Genomic DNA, 18,904 nt, shown 5'->3' with positions numbered 1-18,904 from the left:
GCAAGCAAATTTTAAAGCTAAAATAGAGGCAATTAGTAAAGATCTTGAAATATTTAATCACGTTTGTCCAATTAGTGTGCAATTAGGCAATGGTGTGGCGTGGGACAAACATTCTGCTTCAGTGTTTGGTAGAGAAGGATCCCTTTGAAATTTTGCTATTTAGTTTATTGATATATAAAAAGGAAGTTATGGTTGTAATTTCCAATTTAAAAAAATACTGTGCAGATGGTCTGACTATATATTTAACAATGTTAAACAAAACTAAACAAGGGAAGCATGTTACCTGAAATTACACAGCTGTGATCAGTGAATAAGCTCCAGATCACATTAGATTACAGCTGTGGGTATCTTGATCAGAGAACACACCAGGTTGTTATGCTGGTAAAATCAAAGCTCTGCAAGTTGGCTCGTCACATTTCAAGATGACAGGATGATTTTGTCCTTGACAGAAAATACAGTTTCTGCTTTAAGCATTGCCTGGTTATTTTGCATTCCTCCCATGAAGCTTTCCATTGGCGAGTTCATTGTGGAGAGTCAAGTGGTAGCTTTTCATGAATCAGCTACTTAAGTGTTATCTTGACTTCGTTCAACTTGGGGATCTAACTCCCTTTTTGGAAATTTTTAGGCTCTCTTTAAAAAACAATCAGAACCCTTCTTAGCTGTTTTGCAAAACTTCAATATAATGTTTTTGCCAGCAGGTTTAAAGTGTCATGCACTTCAACATGCAACCCTGCACTGAAAGTGTCATCAAGTTGGTATTTTCTCTCAAATGGGTTTGCTCTGTGTGCCATGTGCAGATAGTCAAGGAAACACTGCCAGGGAATGCCCCCAGGTGCTGGAGCTAAATTTTCTGGATTGTTAAATTGTAGAGCAGTCCCTGGCATGGTTTTGGTTTGGGTCAAGTATTACTCTCCCCAGCCATCCCTGGACACATCTCAGGTGTTAACTCTGGCCAGGGACTACACCCTACAGGCATTTTGGGAGGGAAGGAGGATTAGGAGAATGGATGTGGGCCCTCTTTTGCCAGCTGGCCTCCCTATCAAAGAGCATTTAACCTTCTATTGTCAACAGTCCCCAGGGGTTCACACGGAGTCAATTTGAGGAAAGATGTCTAGGAAGTCTGTCTCATTTCCACCTCATATTCAATATGGACTAAGAAAGAAGAAGAGACTCAGAGACTCCTTCTTTCCCCAGTGATCAAAAAAACAAAGAGATGTGGTTTAGCTGTTGTTTGGATTTGATTGGCAGATATATTTTTATTCAAAGAAAAGAATAACAGGTGATCAATTTTTGAAATGTCTTTTTCTCTATTTCTGATAGATGTTAGAATTTCTGCAATGTTCTTAAGCCATCATGGGTTTAAACATTGTCAACTTTTAATGTCTGAGAAATTTTTGTTTGGTTTCAGTATTGAAACAAAAATTCTGAAATAAAACCTGTGGTGCCTGTGAGAATCTTCTGAAGAGAATTGGGTTCATATTTTGAGCAACATTAAATCAATACAAAACATTTTTTCATTGAAAAGATAAATGATGCTAAAAAGAATATTGTATGGGAGAGAAACGAGACAAGTGAAAAAAAGCACATAATAAATAATTACACAGAATTAATTTATTCGTTGACTGTAGGCAAAATTCACCTGGATTGAAGGCTAGATTTCGACCCTTTGATATTTAAAGGTTAAAAGCAAGAGTTTTCAGATTCACTACTTCGTGGGAAGAGTCTGCATCAGGTTTTTGTGGGTGCCTTCTGTCTGGCAAGAGAGGTCAGCTCTTTCCTGGGGTCCAGGACTCCATCAGTCCTCCCATGCAACCCAGGAGTTGCTTTAACCCCCTGCAAACCTGACGGTGGGGGGTCAATTTTGAGCCCTGTTGCAAAGTGAACCTTGTAGTACATAAACCACTCAAGCTTTTAGTTAGGATTATGTCAAGAATAATTCAAAATAATAACATCAATTCTGTTGTATTTACAAATACATACATGATGTCCTTAATCATATTTTTTTGGTTACTCTTGTGTTTATGGATATGCTCTGATTCACAGAAGAGTCAAGTTTCTAGAGATGCAAAAAATAAGAGCTGCAGGTCTTAAATATGTTGGCAAATTGTTTGGCAAATCCTATGTGGAAACAAGATGTGAAAGCAGTATTTCGTGGCCTTTGCCTCCTCACATCTTTGTTCAAGTAAGAGATCAGGAAACCAAATCAATAGGCTGAATGCCAGAAGATTGAATAGCCAGCTGCAGAAGCAGCACAAGAGAAGATGTACCTCTTACAGTTAACGCCTTGTGAAAATCACACAGGCCTCCATAGAGGTTATTCAAACATTTACTACTCTGAGTTACAATGGTCTTTAGTGCCCAGAAGAAAATGGTACCTTCAAAGCTTTTGAACATCTAGAGGAAAAAAAAGAGAGAAACTGCGCCTCTACTTGTAGAAAGTTAGCAAGCCTAGATTTAAGCTGCATTTCAGTGTGAGTACTTGTGTGTTTATATCCAGGATTGTGAGCTGAGCTTTCACACACTGGGACTTTAACCTTCAGGCATATATTGTCACATATATGTGTGTGTGTGTGTGTGTGTGTATACATATATATGTATTTGTACACATATACATGAGCATTCATATATGTCTATACATACATGGCACATGTATAGGAATTGAGAACTTCAAAAAGAAAAAGAATGTTTGGGAAATTCAAAAAAGGAACCTCCTGTTTATTTGATAATGGAAACAAAACCACAGCTTGAATAGCGATTCATACACCGCTGTCAAAGCAAGCTCTGAGTGGATGCACACACCCGCAGGTTCTCTGTGCTGGCTGAATTCCTCCCAGTGTTATCAAAGAGGTAAACGTAGATTTGAAAAAATTACTTTGATGTGCAAGACATCACAGAACAGCAGCTCCATTCACTGCAGAGAGAGACCATTATTTAAGTCTCAGGCAACTGTACAGATTCCTCATAACAGGAAAAATAACGGGACTGTGGAAATAAAATGCCCAACAATGTGTATTCTGCTGGCTTCTGAAGTCTTTCCCTCCAGTTTTCATGTCTTGATTCTATGAAACAGTAATAAGCTTGGGCTCATGTGCTGACAGTTTCAGATGGGAAGTCTCTCCTGACTGAAGGAATACCTGCATTCTTGCCTGACTCCTCTGACCCTGATAGTAAGGGTGAAGGAAAGGAGGCATTAGTGAGCTGCACTGAAGGCTTATCACTGCCCTTCTCTCCTTAAGATTTCTCCATGGCTCATCTTAGCTTTTGCTCCAGCACTCGCAACACATCTCAGGGTTGGCAGGGTGGGCCACATGCCTGCTGCATCCCAGAGAGGTGGTGCAGCTCTGGCATGATGCTGCTGGGGTTGTGAGACTCATCCCTAGGGCAATATCCTCCATGGAGAGATTCGTGATCCCATTCTCATGGAATAGGAAAGGCAGGTGGGAGCCAGCGACAGAATGAAAAGAGAAATCGAGCCACATCACTCCTGCAGTGGCAGGACAGCCTTCAGACATGCCATTCAGGCACTTTCCTATGACAGAGAGGAAGAGAGAGTTTCCCCACCTCCTTTCCATACTGTTGTAAACCATGTGAATGTGTTGAAAGGGTCTGTGAAATTAATTATACTGTGAGTGCTTGGTAACCAAATGAATTGTAAATTGTACATTATTAAAACAGCATCAGAGCACCGACTGATCTATTATTCTTTAGGGAAACGTATGAAGATAAGAGCTTTATATGCTTTAGGGGTCTTTCCAGCCAGCACACAGCCAGCTTTGTAAGAAAAAATGTGGCAATATTTTGTCCCCGTCTGAGTTGAAACTGACACAATACTGTATTGTTTATTTTTATTGCTTTGTCTCATATTTATTATATATGAGATAGTACAGGACCAGTGACTGTTACACATGCCTGGTTCCCTTCTGTTTATCCTGTTTCAGATGGTATTTGGGATTAATTGCCCTCATTTTCGTGTAAAAAAAACCCCAAACAAACAACCAAACAAAAATAAAACACCAAACACGAAACAAACCAAATCTGTAGGTGCAGAAAAATGAGATAAGTATTAAGCAGCATGCCCTTCTGCACAAATCTTGTCACTAACAAGATGCACAGCTATTGTTAGCCTGATTATTTTGCCTGCATGTTGTGACTTGCTGCATACCTGTCTCTTAGCTTCTAAGGACTCTAGGAGGGCTTGGTGGGGCATCATATGTTCAGAAAAAAATGTTAAACAATAACATGGAGGAGAATTATCATGGGGTTAGGTGTGCATGCAGGATTTTTCTCTCTTCCACAATACATGCCTCCCTTTGCATTCTTCTCTTGATGTGTGAACTGGCATCTTCTGGGATACTACAGACCAAAAACTGCATGTCTTTCCTCCTAGGGATGTTTTCTATATGACTACTTATAGGCAGCCTGCCCGACACACGATCTAATGATGCTTTTCATCCTTTGCCTCCATGAGAAAGATGTGTTAAGCAGGGATGTGTACCTAAGAAAGAGAATGCAGGGCTTTTTAATGCCACTGTTGAAGAAATGGAAGTGTTACTTACTCTAGCATAGCACGTCACGCAAGGTCTCCTTTGTATTCCCTCGTTGAAGGAAGATACATGAGAATATGCCCTATCCATGCAGCTGCTTGCCAGTGAAGAAGAGAAACAGCTGGAGAAACCTCCTCCTCCATCTAGCAGGAGACACATCTCCTGACTAAGCTGCTCAAGGCAGAGATGTGCTGATTTCTAAACCCACCACATCAGCGGTCCCATACCAATGGACAAACTTCAGGGGTTATTACACACTAGAGTAACCCTAAATGTTTCTTTCTTGTGCAGAGGACCAGAGGCAGCCAGATATGGACTATCAGAAAAAAAAATGTATTCCTCCTGCTGCAAGATCTAGACAGGAATTCAGCACAACTCACAACTCAAATAGTAAAACAAATTATTGCAGTCTGAATGAGGACTCACTTAAATTAGCACTGGAGACAATGACATTTCCCTGTCTAAGATATTTCAAAAACAGAATAAGGCATTCCAGAAGGCCAAACATATTGTGGGCTGCATCAAAAGAAGTGTGGCCAGCAGGTCGAGGAAGGGGATTGTCCACCTCTGTTCCACTCTTGTGTCCAGCTCTGGAGTTCTCAGTGCAAGAAGGACATATTAGAGTGGGTCCAGAAGAGAGCCACAAAAATTATCAGAGGGCTGGAACATCCCTTCTATGAAGAAAAACTGAAAGAGTTGGGGTTGTTCAGCCCGGAAAAGAGAAGGCTCCGAGGAGACTTTATTGCAGCATTTCAGTACTTGAAAGGGGCCTGTGGAAAAGAAAATGGGGCCTGCCACAACCAGACAAGAGGTGATTGATTTAAAATAAAAGAGGGAAGATTTAGATGCGGTATGAGGAAGAAATTTTTCACAGTGAGGGAGGAGAGACACTGGAAGAGGTTGCTCAGATTGGTGGTAGAAGCCCCACCCCTGGAAACATTCCAGGTCAGGCTGGATGAAGCTTTGTGCAACTTGATCTAATTGAAGATGTCCCTGCTCTCTGCAGGAGGTCTGGACTAGGTGACCTTAAAGATCCCTTCCAACCCAAACCATTCTATGATTTTATCATTCTATGATCTTTGTTTGTTTTCCCATTTTTCAAAATAAAGAGGAGAGAATTTATATGTTAGAGAATTTGTGTTCTTCACAACAACTCTCCTAACTCTGTTTTATATTACAAAATACGGCGTTGCCTTTTTCATCATTCATCAGCCCTGCAGAAGTCGCAAGCATCTTTCAGGACTCGATGATGCCTCCAGCACCCCGGGCAGCCCTCTGCCAGGAGCTGCACTGCTGCCTAAAATTCAAAAGAGGGCAGCATGCTACTGAGGCTGCTTCAGAGGAAGGGCACGACTCCCAAGTGTGGAGAAGAATGTCAGCAAGTGAAAGTCACACAACATATCCATCACGTTCTGAAAAATTACACTTAATGGCAGAAATGCCACATTCCTGGGACTTTAAATTTAACAAAGAAAGCCCAAGTTCTTAAATTATCAACGATATTAATGAATACATCCCATCTAAGATCAAGGAATTCTTTGTGCATTCAGTTGTGCAGCCATAATGCTGGCTCTGCAGCACACGGCAACGACTTTGACACCAAGTTTTGCACAGTGATAGTCAACTAATAGATTGATGCACTGTGGATAAATATCATACATTAATTAAGTGTTGAACTGTGTCTGAGGTAATTAAAGAATCCACTGCTTTCTCATTAAAGTCCTGATTCAATGAAATTCTTCAAACTATATCTAAAATGTTACCAGGCTGTTATCTTTTTATTACTTAAATACCTGCTTAAAAACTGGTAAAGCTTATCCAAAGTAAGAGTTTTGTGATGTGACACCAAAATATGTCTCCTAGTGCAAAATAATCAAGCATGCAAAGAAAGATTAAAATGCTCAGTTTAATCCAGAATCCTGGACCCCTCTAGTGTGAAATAATCAAGTATGCAAATAAAGACCAATATGCTTATTTAGTCCAGAATCCTGGACCCCTGTGACTAAGATATGCTCCTTTCAGTTGACCAGGACTTACCTGTTGCTTGTGAACAGTACATCCAGTGTTTACTCTGCTTGAACAGCAGGAAAGCATTGACTTTTAAAGGGAAATTCTAAGGAACAAGATACATTTAAAATACACACTGGATTGTGGAAAAAAAAAAAAATTAGAGGGCACCCAAGTGTAATACAATGCTTTTTAGTTTACCCCCTACTCAACATTTGGTGCAATGTTACCCTCCTGAAACAGACATACTGTCAGCACTGTCTCTGCCACATTCAGCCAGGTTGCCTGAATCACTAAAGATCCCAGGACAGGGTAAATACCCATTTTCCTTCTCTGTTTGCATCTAACAAATAACAGATGTTGCAGTATTGAAGACACACACCTGATGTGACTAACAAGGGATTTCTACAATATTTGTCCTAAGATGACAGCCACCCTGCTATTAAGCATTTACTTGATGAAATCTGTACACAGAGAAATGTTGAAGCTGCAGCAATTCTGCTTAAGAAGAAGCAACCTGCTTGAAAAAATGGTTCCTTCTGTGATCTTGGGCTAAATCTGCATTACCAGGACACAGAAACAAGCCTGAGGATACTTGCTTCCTACCTACCTTAAATACCCCCTAAGGAACCCCTGAAGAAACTTGTCGAACCCAGACTTGGAGCTGCTGTCCCTATAACCGCTCACTCTGCTTTCCCTTGGGTGGCAGCCCCTGCCATGTGGCTGTCCCTGTGGTCCCTGAGATGTGCCAACCAAATCCTTTCTCATCGGCTGGAGGGGATCTGGCACAGCATCTCCAAGTGAACCTGCCAGGAAGCAGGGTCAGCCCTTTGCAAATAAACCCTGCCTGATCTGAGTAACACAAATGGACGTCTAGAAGATTAATTCATTCCCTGCAATAATACAACTACTGTTTGCACAAACCAGTGGCATGCCATAGTTTCTTATTAAAATATTCTGGATACATATTAGGATCTCACTAAACGAAGTGCTCTTAAGGACAGAGGAGAGCGCAAAATTTCTTTGCTTACAATTTGCCACTCTTTCATCAGAGGTGGTAGAAAGCTACGAGCAGCATTGTAAATGGACCAGTGGGTTGTCTAATTGTCTAGAACGCCCTCACATAGTTTATAGCATCTCTTAATTTCTTTTTTGTAACCTCTATAGATGTCTTCAGTGAATCATAGCATATATCCCTACTCGGAGAACACATCAGGATATGATTTTCCCCTTTGTTTTCCACTTTCCCACAATGAAAACATGCACGTTTCAGCCAGGTATGTACCTAGTGCATTAATCCTTTCTAATGTGATTCCAGTCAGCCCTTTAAAAGTAGAATTCAAAAGATTATTTTTACTGTTTCCATTCTGTATTGTGGCATACAGTTTTCTTGCTGAAAGGATATCCATCTAACTATATAGACACATAGATAAATATAAATTTGAATCGTAGATACATATCAATATAACAGGTACCACAGACTGGAAATACATTATTAAAATTAACTGCCTTACAGAGGGTAGATGAATAGACAAAACTGCTGAGGTACTCGACTCTCCCTATTCCAAGGTGCCTTAACACTTGCTGCAAACCTGCCAGCCCTTTTTAATACAGTCCTGAGATACTAAATCTGTTTTCTCTCTTCTACTGAGGTAAATCAGCAGCAATGTTGTCTGTGGAGGAGCAGAGTCTGGGGGATGATTGTGGCCTGGTGGGTCATCTATCTGTAGATATGCACACAGTGGGTCTGATCACTGGGGTTTTAGCATGCATATTTTCTCAGGCTCTTTTCCAACAGGGAGTTAGAAAGCAAGAAACGACAAAACTGGTTTAATGCACCAGGTAAATCAGACCAGCTCATTGTGAAACCTAGCACCATACATGATTGTTATGATAATAAACAGGGGTGAGCTCTGGTTATTACATGCACAGCCCTGTACTAACTGCTCCCTACCACTTGCCCGTTCTCTCACTTTAGCAACACCCCACACACCTGTTCAAATAATATTACTATTACCTTGTGTTGACACCACATCCACCCTTTCCTTTCATATAATAAGAGCTCATGGTGAACTGTAAATGGAAAGCTTGCGGTAGCAGAAGCCAATTGTTTACCTGTCTCTAGTTTGTTGCCACAGATACTTGGTCAGGAGAAGGGAACAAAGATCAGTTTGACATCCTTGTTAAGCAGGATTTGCCCCCCACCTTACCCACAAAAGGTTACAAGTTGCTATTCAAGCCTGAGCTCCGCAGGTGTGCCATCACACCTGTCTGAAAGAAAACAAAATACAGCTTGTTTCACTATGGCTATTGCCCCAGCAAAATAAAGAAGACCTTGCCCTGCAACTCAGACACAAGCATTTGTTTTAATATTTCAATGGATCCAACCAATCACTGATATCTCTCTTTACATTTAGCATTCAAGCCAAAGACAATGAAAGCACCCCCAGCAGTTGATGACAGTGAGCATCTGACTCTGCTAAACTCATGGCTGAACTCAACTCAAAACTCATCTTGCAATAGGAAGACGATTTTATAACTCCCTGCATGTTTATGATAGGCCGTAATCCCAAACCTGCTGAGATGAACAGGAGAACAAATCCAAAGCCAAGATAGGGACAGGTTTGGCCTCACAAGTTATTTCCTTCACCATTTAGTCCTGCCAGAGCTGCTACTGCTGTTGTTGCACATAACCCTTTACTTAAAAGAGCTATTATGTGTTTAAAAGAGGGGAGAGTTAAAAGCTGCAAGCTTTTGCTGGCTCAAAGGCTGCACCAAACTTCTTATGCCAGTGACCACAGTGTAGGTTTGGAATAACCTGGTAAAAAATGGTAAAAACTAATTCCCAGCTGAGGCCTGGATGAGGCATACTGGGATTTTGTCCATGCAGAGCAGAGCACTACAGAGCCCTGGATAATACCCATTCATTCATGTGGATTTCCCATTTGATAGCTGCTGAAGCTGATGGAAAGGCTTTGGTGGGCATTTGATCACGAGCTGAGTCGCGGAGTTTCCTACGCTTTATGTGAAAGCATTTTTCACCAAAAAGGGCTGACAAGAACAATTTGCCCATTTTCCATCTATTTCTATTGTTTTACATTCTCAGTAAACATCTTATCTCTATCTGCTTCCACTATGGTTTAAACAGCGGTGTTTGGGTTCAGACATAAGAAGGTGTTCCTGTATTTATAGTAGGAAGTGTGGTACATCTGTAACACCAGCCAGTTTGGAAAGAGTTTGTATACTGTGCTGCAACTCATGTAGGGAAATGTCCTTGAGGCAGGGAGCATATTTTATTTATTGTTTTATTTATTGCATATGTCAAGTAAATGGAATCCCAAATTCCGAAGATGCAAAACACAGTGTGGGTATTTATCAGCACTGAATGTTTTTATGTGCTCCAAAACAACTTGGGGTTTCCCAGCTGACTGTGAGCAGCTTGCTGGTTTTGAAGATCTAGCACCTTTGAAACTGAAGGGACAGGCTGAATTTTAAGTACTTGAAAAGAGAATTAATTGCATGGACAGGAACATTTTGCATTTTTTTTGTTGGGTTTTTTTGGTAGTGGTTGGTTTTGGGGTTTTGAGGTTTTTTGTGGGGTTTTTTGTATACTCATCAATAGCAAATGATGAAGCCTACGGGGGATGTTAACACAAGTAAACTAAACACAGGAGTGGGGCTTTAAACAAGGTGAGACAAAAGCCTGGAAACTGCAAACAAATTACTTTGATAGCAAGTTTTTTATGTTTTCACCTCTATTATTGCAGATGTCTGCATTTAAATAGGAACTAATCTTTTTTGCCCAGATTCTCCCCCTTCACTAGCTTGCACGGAGGTCACAGGCCCTCTTATCTTATGGGCTACTCTTGCAAGGGCCTGGGAGCTTGCTGGGTTCCCCTTGCAGCTTTCTATTGAGGTGGGGATTTAACTTCTGCCTGCTCCCCCACCCTCTGGGAATAGAAAAGGCTTTGCCCTAGCTGATAGCTGCAGAAGCATGAAGTCACCTGTGTGCATGCCTTCACTTCCATGTGCCCTACACCTTCACACCTGCCCCTGGCTGTGTCCACTGCCTCCCACTGAGCCCCTAAAAACCAACCCCAAACCCTGAAAAAACCCTGTTGGCACTTGAAGCCCTGGGGCACTTCCCAAACCAGTGCTGGTATATTAACTCCTGCTTACCTGATGAGCCTGTTCTGTACATGGACCTAGAAACTGCTTCTTCATTAAAGCTGAAGAAGGCAATGTCATTCTGCACCATCCTTCCCTAAGTGCTGCATGTTCCTGAAGGGATTTTCCCCAGTCTCTGGACAGACACAGCAGAACTCACAGGGAAATGCCTGGCCTATGGCACCCTGTCCTCCTCCCCCCTGAGGCCAGGCTCTGCTGCCTTCCCAAATATTCATCACATGCACTGCAGCTCCCACACATAACTCTTCCTGGCCCCATGTGTTTCCAGGGCTGGTAGAGAAGGTAGAGTGGAGCAGAAGAAAGAGCCTTAAAAACCTGATCTGAAATGGATGTATGTTACAGTTTCATTCTTTTGAACTGTTCTTTCCTGTTGCCTCATTTTCATGGGGATTTTTCCAACCTGATGAAAAGGCTGAGTGATACTAATTTTGAAATATTATAAACAAGATAAAGGTGTTAGACTATTACAAATATAGACACTGGCATCTCTGAATGAAGAGATACCTTGTTGAATAAATAACAAGTATCAAAAAATAAAAGTCTGTATAGCAACTTACAGGATAAACTAACAGCTTCAAAAGAGCCATTGATCTATTGAGCACATAATATGCATGTTAAAAATCATTGGAATATTTATTTACAAGACACATGGCTCAGAAGAAGCCATTATGGTCCTTAAGTAAATTAGACATGTTGTGAAAATTGTCAGAATACTTCTTTCATCAGAAATGAGTGCATCCTGTCAGTTGATAAACATACTACCTTTGGGGGGAGGGAGGTGGGGGAAAGAAAATAATAAGCAGCAAACCCAAGGCTAAATTAAAGTTAAAACAGAAAAGGGGAAAACAGAAAGGGAATAAAAACCAACCCTCCCAGCACATCGAAGCATGTTCCATGCCCATCAAAGGAAGAAAAGCCCAAGCTGCCCTGCCCCACATCCCACTCAGCACTGCCATTGCACTTTACATGGGGAGGGCTGCACATCCAGGGCTCTTGCGGAGGGACTGCTCTAATTTCTGTGTGCCAAAGTCCCGGGTGCCAGCTCCTCTCTCTACAGGCCAAGAAATGACAAATGGGGACAAATTCGTTCCAGCCACCACTGTGTCTTCTGCTTTGAAATAAGCTGCCAGAAGCGTGCTCTGCTTTCCCTGTTCAAGCCCCTCGGAGCATGGTGGGGGACAGCCAGGGTACTGCAGTCCACCAGCTGTTTTCACCTTGGTTTATGGGGAGGTGCTTTTATGGGCCTTCTTACAGCTCCTCAGTTGTGTCAGCACAGCTGAGTGCTAGTTGCAAACAGTCTTGCCTCCCTTTGTGTACCGTCAGGAAGTACAAAACAGGGAGATGAATTATCTCGGTGCATCCAGCAGCCAGGCCCATGGCTCACCGGTGTCTCTACAATGACTTCAGCCTTGTGCTCATGCCTCAGCGTAGCACTCGGCAGGCTTTGCAGCACTCCTTCCCCAGTGCTCTCTGGGTGACATAGCTCTTTTTCACAGATGTTTTGATGAGAAGGAGGAGGGATGCCAACTTAGAACCCCCCCCCCCCTTCCCCCTTCCTGACTATGTTGCTGTGATCCCACACCTAGCCTCTGTGAATTTTTTTTCCAGGATGTGAAGGGGGAAAAGATTTTTGTCAAGGAGGCATGGACAGGATGTGGTGGCTGAGAGACCAGGTCTGGCCCGTGCGATACTGGCACTCGACTGGCAGCTACCCGCAGCCCAGCTCTGAATGGTGTGCAGCCCCTGATCTCTAGGTCAGCTCAGTTGTGCTCCCAGGGTTGGTGTGTGTGCCTGCTTTGGACACTTGGGAAAACAGGCTCTCCTGCTAGGCACAGCATGCAAGTTTTCTCCTGCACAGGAATAAGGGTAAAGGGTAAAGGATGGATTTTCTAACGCAAAGAGAGCAAGCTGTTATACAGGGGGAATATATTTAGCCTGTGTTTTCAGATCACATGTTCTGGGACTGAAGAGCAAACCATTTTCCATACTGTTTTGGAAGCATGCTATTTAGCATTGCAAGCCTTACTATTGGAGAAGCCAGTAAATTGCGCTGCATCTAAAACAATTACTTGAATTGCCTGTACCGTGGTTTCTTCTTTCTAACAGCAAAGGTTTTACAAAAATGTGACTTCTACAGCTACAAAAGCACTGAAAATCCAAATAATGGTAAAGCACTGCTATGTATTTTCATAAACCTGTTTATCCTATACATGGTTTATTCATTAACTCTCAGAACAACCAGGAGGACAGCTATGGCATTCCTCATGACCGCTTCGCCTGTGGCTGGAAATGCAACAACTGCTTAAAAGCAACACTGCATGGTTTAGAAAGTGAAAATAAATACCATTCCCATGTGAAACAGACAGGAAAACTGAGCTATCACCACAAAAGCTGGCATTTGCCTTTTGCATGGAGTGAACAAGTCTTATAATCTAGAAATTTCAGAGGGGAGCCTCAGCATCTGCAAGGAGGGAGAGACCTCCGCACCGCAGCACAACAGAACGGACATGCAGTGTTACAAACATCCATCACTGTGCTCTGTAGACAGCACATGAGCTAGGGAAGGAAAAAACCTAGGTTCCTCTTCTATTCCTTCTTGAGACCATTTTCTAGTCCTTTACAATTTCAGTGTCCTGACCAAGATGTTCCTTGCAGCCTCTACTAGCAATGTATTTCTCATTCAGCTCCTCCTAAGGAAAGCTTTCCTGATAATCACCCTAGCATCCCTGTGCTTCCTTTCTTCTCCAAACCTTAATCCCCATAAGAATGATGAACTAAAACGCACAAATGGATTTTGCCACTTTCATCTCCATGGTTCTATAAAGGTAAGTATATGTTGCCACCCATGTATTACAAGTGGAAAACTGGAAGTTTGTTTGACAGCCAGTGACTTGCTCAAGGTCACAAAAGAGCCTCAGTAGCAGAGCTGGGAACAGAATTTGGTATCCTAATTCCTAATCTGGCAGCCTCACCACAACTCTCATCACGCAATCAAAAAGCTCCTTTTAAGGAATGCTTTTGTGACTAAGAGAAAATCCAAGGTATTAGAAGAAAGACTCCTTTTAATTTGTCTTTGTTCAAACATTTACGTATTTTGCTGTATGGGGGAACATGATTTAAACAAGATACGGGATTAAAATATGAGAGCCTGAAGTACTTGAAAAACAAAAATAAGTACAGCTGTGTTTAGGACTGTACCGATTCCAGCCATTAGGAAGCAAGCAATTAGATATTCCTTGCTTACAGTTTCATACATAGCATAAGAAATACATCAAGACCAGCATCTACTATGCTGTGATCAGAGCTTTTTGATTATTTTACATATTTGCTTTCAAATCTGTCAAGAACACTATGTATCATGGAAAATTTTCACTGTTCTTTAGTAAGACTTTTCTAAAGCCCCCAACTTCTTGTACTGCAACAGAAAAGCAAATCCTCAAGCTGCTAAACTCGATGGGAGATTGCCCTGACCTGAAACAATCCCAGGATTTGCTACACTCTCCCTTGAAAAGTAGTTCAGTGATTTTATCAGCTCTCCCAGGATACACTAGCTTTGATATGTAGAAACTCTACAAGGCAGTTTCATACTTTTAAGACACCACCTTTTGCTTGAGCCCTCTCTGCTGTAACAGAATACTATAATTTGGCAACACTGGGTAGAAACGAAACAGGGTATTGAGAACTAATGTTACTAAAAATCTGTATACAAAATAGCTGAGCTAATACAAGGTGAAGTAAGCAGACTACAAATATTAATAGGATAAACAAAGAAAAGTAATGTAAATTTTAAAACATTCCTTTGGAAATATACTGCCTTTTTTTTTTTTCCTTAAACGCAATTCCCAAACCACAGTAAAAAAATCCTATTGTTAATATTCTTAATGTCACTGCATTTATTGGGGAGACACAGGACAAGAAATTCCTGCCATAATTTTACAAATGTATTTTGCTCATTGAACTGCTATTGTCACAACATCTCAGCCGGGCAAAACCAAATGCCGGGACCCACTGCCCACCCCTTGAGGCAGGGCTCAGCCTGTGAAATGCCTCACCTTTACTGAATTTGCAGTGACAGGGAGCCTTCATATTTGCAGACATGCTAGCTACTTTTTGATTTGATCTTTACACAATTATTTTGATTAAGACAACCTTCATCTTGTTGACATCATCACTGTTGTCAATAGCTATTGACCCCAGGAGTTAATTTCCTTTTAAATATTTAATTTAATAGAAGTTGTCCCTTGGGTTACAGTACTTCTGACACTTGTGTAATCTGAAACAAATCCTCTTTTTCAGTCAAACAGCCCATTTACACACACAGTTGGCTAGCTATTTACAAAGCACCCAATTAAATCCTACTTAATTCTCTCACTCCGAAAATCCCATTTCACTAGTGTGCAGGCTACTGATCACACCAGATGAGCATTTTTTACTGAGCCTGGACACTGAGTTCAGCCTTTAAGACTCGATTGTAAAAAAAAAAAAAAAAAAAAAAAAAAAGTCTGCTGTAAAATTAATTCCCAAGTAAATGATGTGTACGACAAAGGCGAATGTGCAAATTCCAAGTAGAGAAGAAATAAGCTGAAGAATCACAGTTAAAGACAGGTAAATCTAGTTTAATTATCACATGTAGTTACACATCACAGAGATTAAACAGGATTTTAACTGTAACATAGCTGCAGTGAAATGCAAGTCATTTTGTACTAGAAAAATAATCTTAACAGAGTTATCTGATTTTTGGTCTACGTAAGTTCCTTTTAAGATGAAGTCACATCACTGATCATAACTACTTTGCCCATGTGCCTTTCTGCAGTTCAGAATTCTCTTTGGATGAAGGAAACAGCAACTGTTTTGTTAATGGTTTTGCCCTTTGGTTGCAAGCAGAGAACTGTTTTTTTTCTTTTTTAAACTTTTTAAGCAATTAGTCTACAGGAACGCAAATTTACAATAAAACCTTTTGATGCTAAACAAAGTTCTGAAACAAGTTTCTTTAAATCTGCTGTTGCATCAATAAACCAAAACCCAAAAAATCCACCCAAAAAACCCACCACCAAACAAAAAACCCAAACGAGCTGATGAAAGACCTAAAGCACTGCCCCCATAACGCAAAAACGATAAGAGTTTTTCAGTTCTCAGTAAAAAACACTACATCTTACTGCTACTTTTATAGAATGCACTAAAAACCCCTGTGCCTAAATGACAAAAAGTGTGGTCTCAAAATGTATAATACACTTACAAACATTTCAAGTCTAGATTGAGGAAAACACGTTTGTATGGACTCCAAACAAGTTTATTTGCAATTAGACATCTCATGCAATCATGCAGGACCATTAGCTATAGCTGTAACTTCCAAGTCTAAAGGACATTTGGGGACAGAAAAGAAACGAAAAAAAAAAACCCAACCCTAAACATTTAAGGTATTTCCATATTAGACGCTCGCTCCATACTTGAGCTGTGGTTTTCTAAAGAGATATTCCCACGGTTAAAAAAACAAAAACAAACAAAAAACCCAAAACCAAACCAAACAAAACATACACACCTTTATAATATTTACAAAAAATATTTAATTAAAAATATTTTATAATTACAGCAGTCTATTAAAGCATATACTTTTCTCACACTTATAGAACATCTCTATATATACACAGTATGAAATGTCACTTATTTATCTATACAATATGTAACATTCCTGCAGGGAGAAGAAAGTTCCCTGGGCCCCAATAAAATCCATCTATTTTAAACAATAGATGTCAAATATATCTACAAATGCTCTGGTAGATTAGTAAAGCTTCAAGATTCAGCTGCTCGGTCTCTTAAAAGAGTTATAATGCTTCTAAAGTCGGGTTTAGGCTCAGGTCCTCTATCCCGGGGCAGAGTCGCAACTTTTCCTGCTCCAGTCCGACCAGCTCCTGCCCCCGCGGGACAACCGCTCACATCTGCTTGGAGGCGAAGAGAAGAGGGGGCTGGGGGGTACACAGGGACGGGACCGCTACGGACGTGCAAAAACGGTGAGAAGGCTGCCAGTGCCGGGATGAAGCATGGGAACTGTTGGGAGGAGTGGGGGGAACTCCTTCCTCCGGTGTGGCGGGGCCGGGCCGGCCCCCACCCCCGCCCGCCCCCCGCGGTGCCTCGGCGCGGCGCGGCGCCGCCGCACACCTGTGGGAGAGGAATGAATAGAGGGGGTGTGTGAACCGCTCCGCTCCAGACCGACTGGCGCCACCAACACAACACAAGACATGCTTGATCAACAACCCAAAACAAACCAGGTCAAACAACAACCGCAGCTCCCAGGCTGGGCTCGGCGAAGGGATGCGCAGCTGCACGCCGCAGCCAGAAGCGCTTCAGGGTGGGGGGTGGAAAAGGAAAGGTAGTTTGGGAAGAAAAAATCCCAACCAACCCAACACCCGGTAATTAAAGAAAATAAAATAACCACCCGGTAATTAAAAATAAACCCCCAAAGCCTCCTACAAATATTGCTCGGCGGGATCAGGCTTCCTGGCGGGAGGCAGTGCAGCCCCGCCAAGCTCGGGCGTTGCGCCCTGGAGGGCTAGGCTCCCTCAGCCCCGACGCTCGGCACTCACCTGGGGAGCGGCGGTCAGCGGCAGAGGATGCTGTCGCCCGGCTTGTTAACAGAGCCAGCCTGCACGGCAGGAAAACACGCCAAGTTAGAGGTGGGGAAAGGGGACATGGAGATTCCCCCACCACTCTACAGATTCCCCCCCTCCGTTAACGGGGCACTGCCACATCCCTGCCGGGGCTATGCAGAGGGTGCAGACACGGGCACCAGCCCGGGGGAGAGGGGGAAGGGGGGGGTGGCAGAGAGGACCACGACGGCCCTCCAGCCAGGCGGGCGCCCAGCGCCTGGCTCGGCACACCCGGGCACAGGGAGAGCCCCGGGGGTTAGCCCCGGGGCCACGCCGCTCCCTGCGCTTCGGCTGTAAGCGCCGCCGGGCTGCCACGGTAAGAGGAAGGGGGTGTGGGGGTGATGGTGTGTGTGTCCCGCGGATAAAAGACGCTCCCTATCCTGCCCGCACCCAAGCACGCTGCGCCGAGAGCGTTAAATATGCATAGCCCCCAAACCAGCTCGTAGTCGCCACGCTTCACGGAGGGCTGGGAAGCGCAGGAGCACGGCGTCTGCTCCCGTGTGTGCAAACACGCTGATTACAGCTACTCCCTCGAGAGGCTGTAATTACACGGTAAACACCGTGCGTATGCCTCCCTGCACCGGAGGGATGCCGACATCCACGGTGCACCGTCGGGGCGTTTCTGAGCCAGTCCTCCTGTTCCCTCCGGGGGCTGCAGCCCCTCGGCAAAGACACGGGCTGGCCAGTTCTCACGGCGGTGCTCCCACGCCGACTGGCGCCGAGTACTGCCAGCTTATGACGCTACCCTCCTCCCCGCTCCGCACCCCCAACTGCGGGCTGGTGTGGCACGCACCTCTTACCGGGTCAGTGTTGAGAGCTGTCAGCGGAGTCCTGGGGGTGCCCGCGGGACAGCTGCCTGGATGCAGCGCGGCTGGCTGCTGCTGCTGCCGGAGCAGCGCCGGGTGCGTCTCCAGAGCAAGCTGCAGGTCGAGGATGTAGTCGATAACATGCTGCAGGATCTCCACTTTGCTGACCCTCTTGTTGGGCGGGATGGTGGGCACCAGCTTCCTCAGCCGGCTGTAACAGTCATTCATATCGCACTGCAGGCAGAGCGCCGCCGGCTCCTCGCCCGACGGCGGGCCCCCCTTGCAGCCGCTGTGCTCGGCCAGGCACCGCAGGGCTGGGTATCCCCCGCCGCCGCCGCCGCCCGCCACGCCGGGCTGCGTCTTGCGGCTGGGATGTCGGACAGGGCTGACGGCTTTCATGGTGCCGCAGGGAGGGAGGGAGACCTCCCTCTCCACCACTGCTGTCGCCTCCTGCAACCTCGGGCAGCCGCACACGCACCGCCCGCAATGCGAGCAGGGCACGGCCGCAGCCTTGCTGGCGCTACCAGCAGCTCCCCCCGGGATGGAAAGAGAGGTGCTCGTAGGGCCGCACAGCAATAGCAGAGCGGCACCGCCAAAGAAAAGCAACCCTCCTTTCCCAGGACTTAACCACAACCACCACCGCCTCTGTTACCGCCGCTCGCCGAACCGTCCGCTATATAGCGCGGGCTGCGGGCGGGGCACGGCAGGCGGTGCT

The 18,904-nt window shown here is 43.9% G+C and overlaps 1 protein-coding gene across 1 annotated transcript; it reads right to left on the bottom strand.

The window, feature by feature from the left end:
• Positions 1-17,334: 17,334 nt before the first annotated feature.
• Positions 17,335-18,588, bottom strand: ID4 (inhibitor of DNA binding 4). The gene is made up of 2 exons (XM_054381908.1): positions 18,184-18,588; positions 17,335-17,379 (listed from the first exon to the last, which is right to left on the bottom strand). The coding sequence occupies exons 1-2, from the start codon at positions 18,586-18,588 to the stop codon at positions 17,335-17,337; spliced, it is 450 nt and encodes a 149-aa protein (XP_054237883.1).
• Positions 18,589-18,904: the final 316 nt, after the last annotated feature.

Source organism: Indicator indicator, chromosome 6 (assembly GCF_027791375.1).
Source record: "Indicator indicator isolate 239-I01 chromosome 6, UM_Iind_1.1, whole genome shotgun sequence".
In the NCBI taxonomy this organism is placed as follows: Eukaryota; Metazoa; Chordata; class Aves; order Piciformes; family Indicatoridae; genus Indicator; species Indicator indicator.
This window is presented reverse-complemented; position numbering and strand designations above follow the sequence as displayed.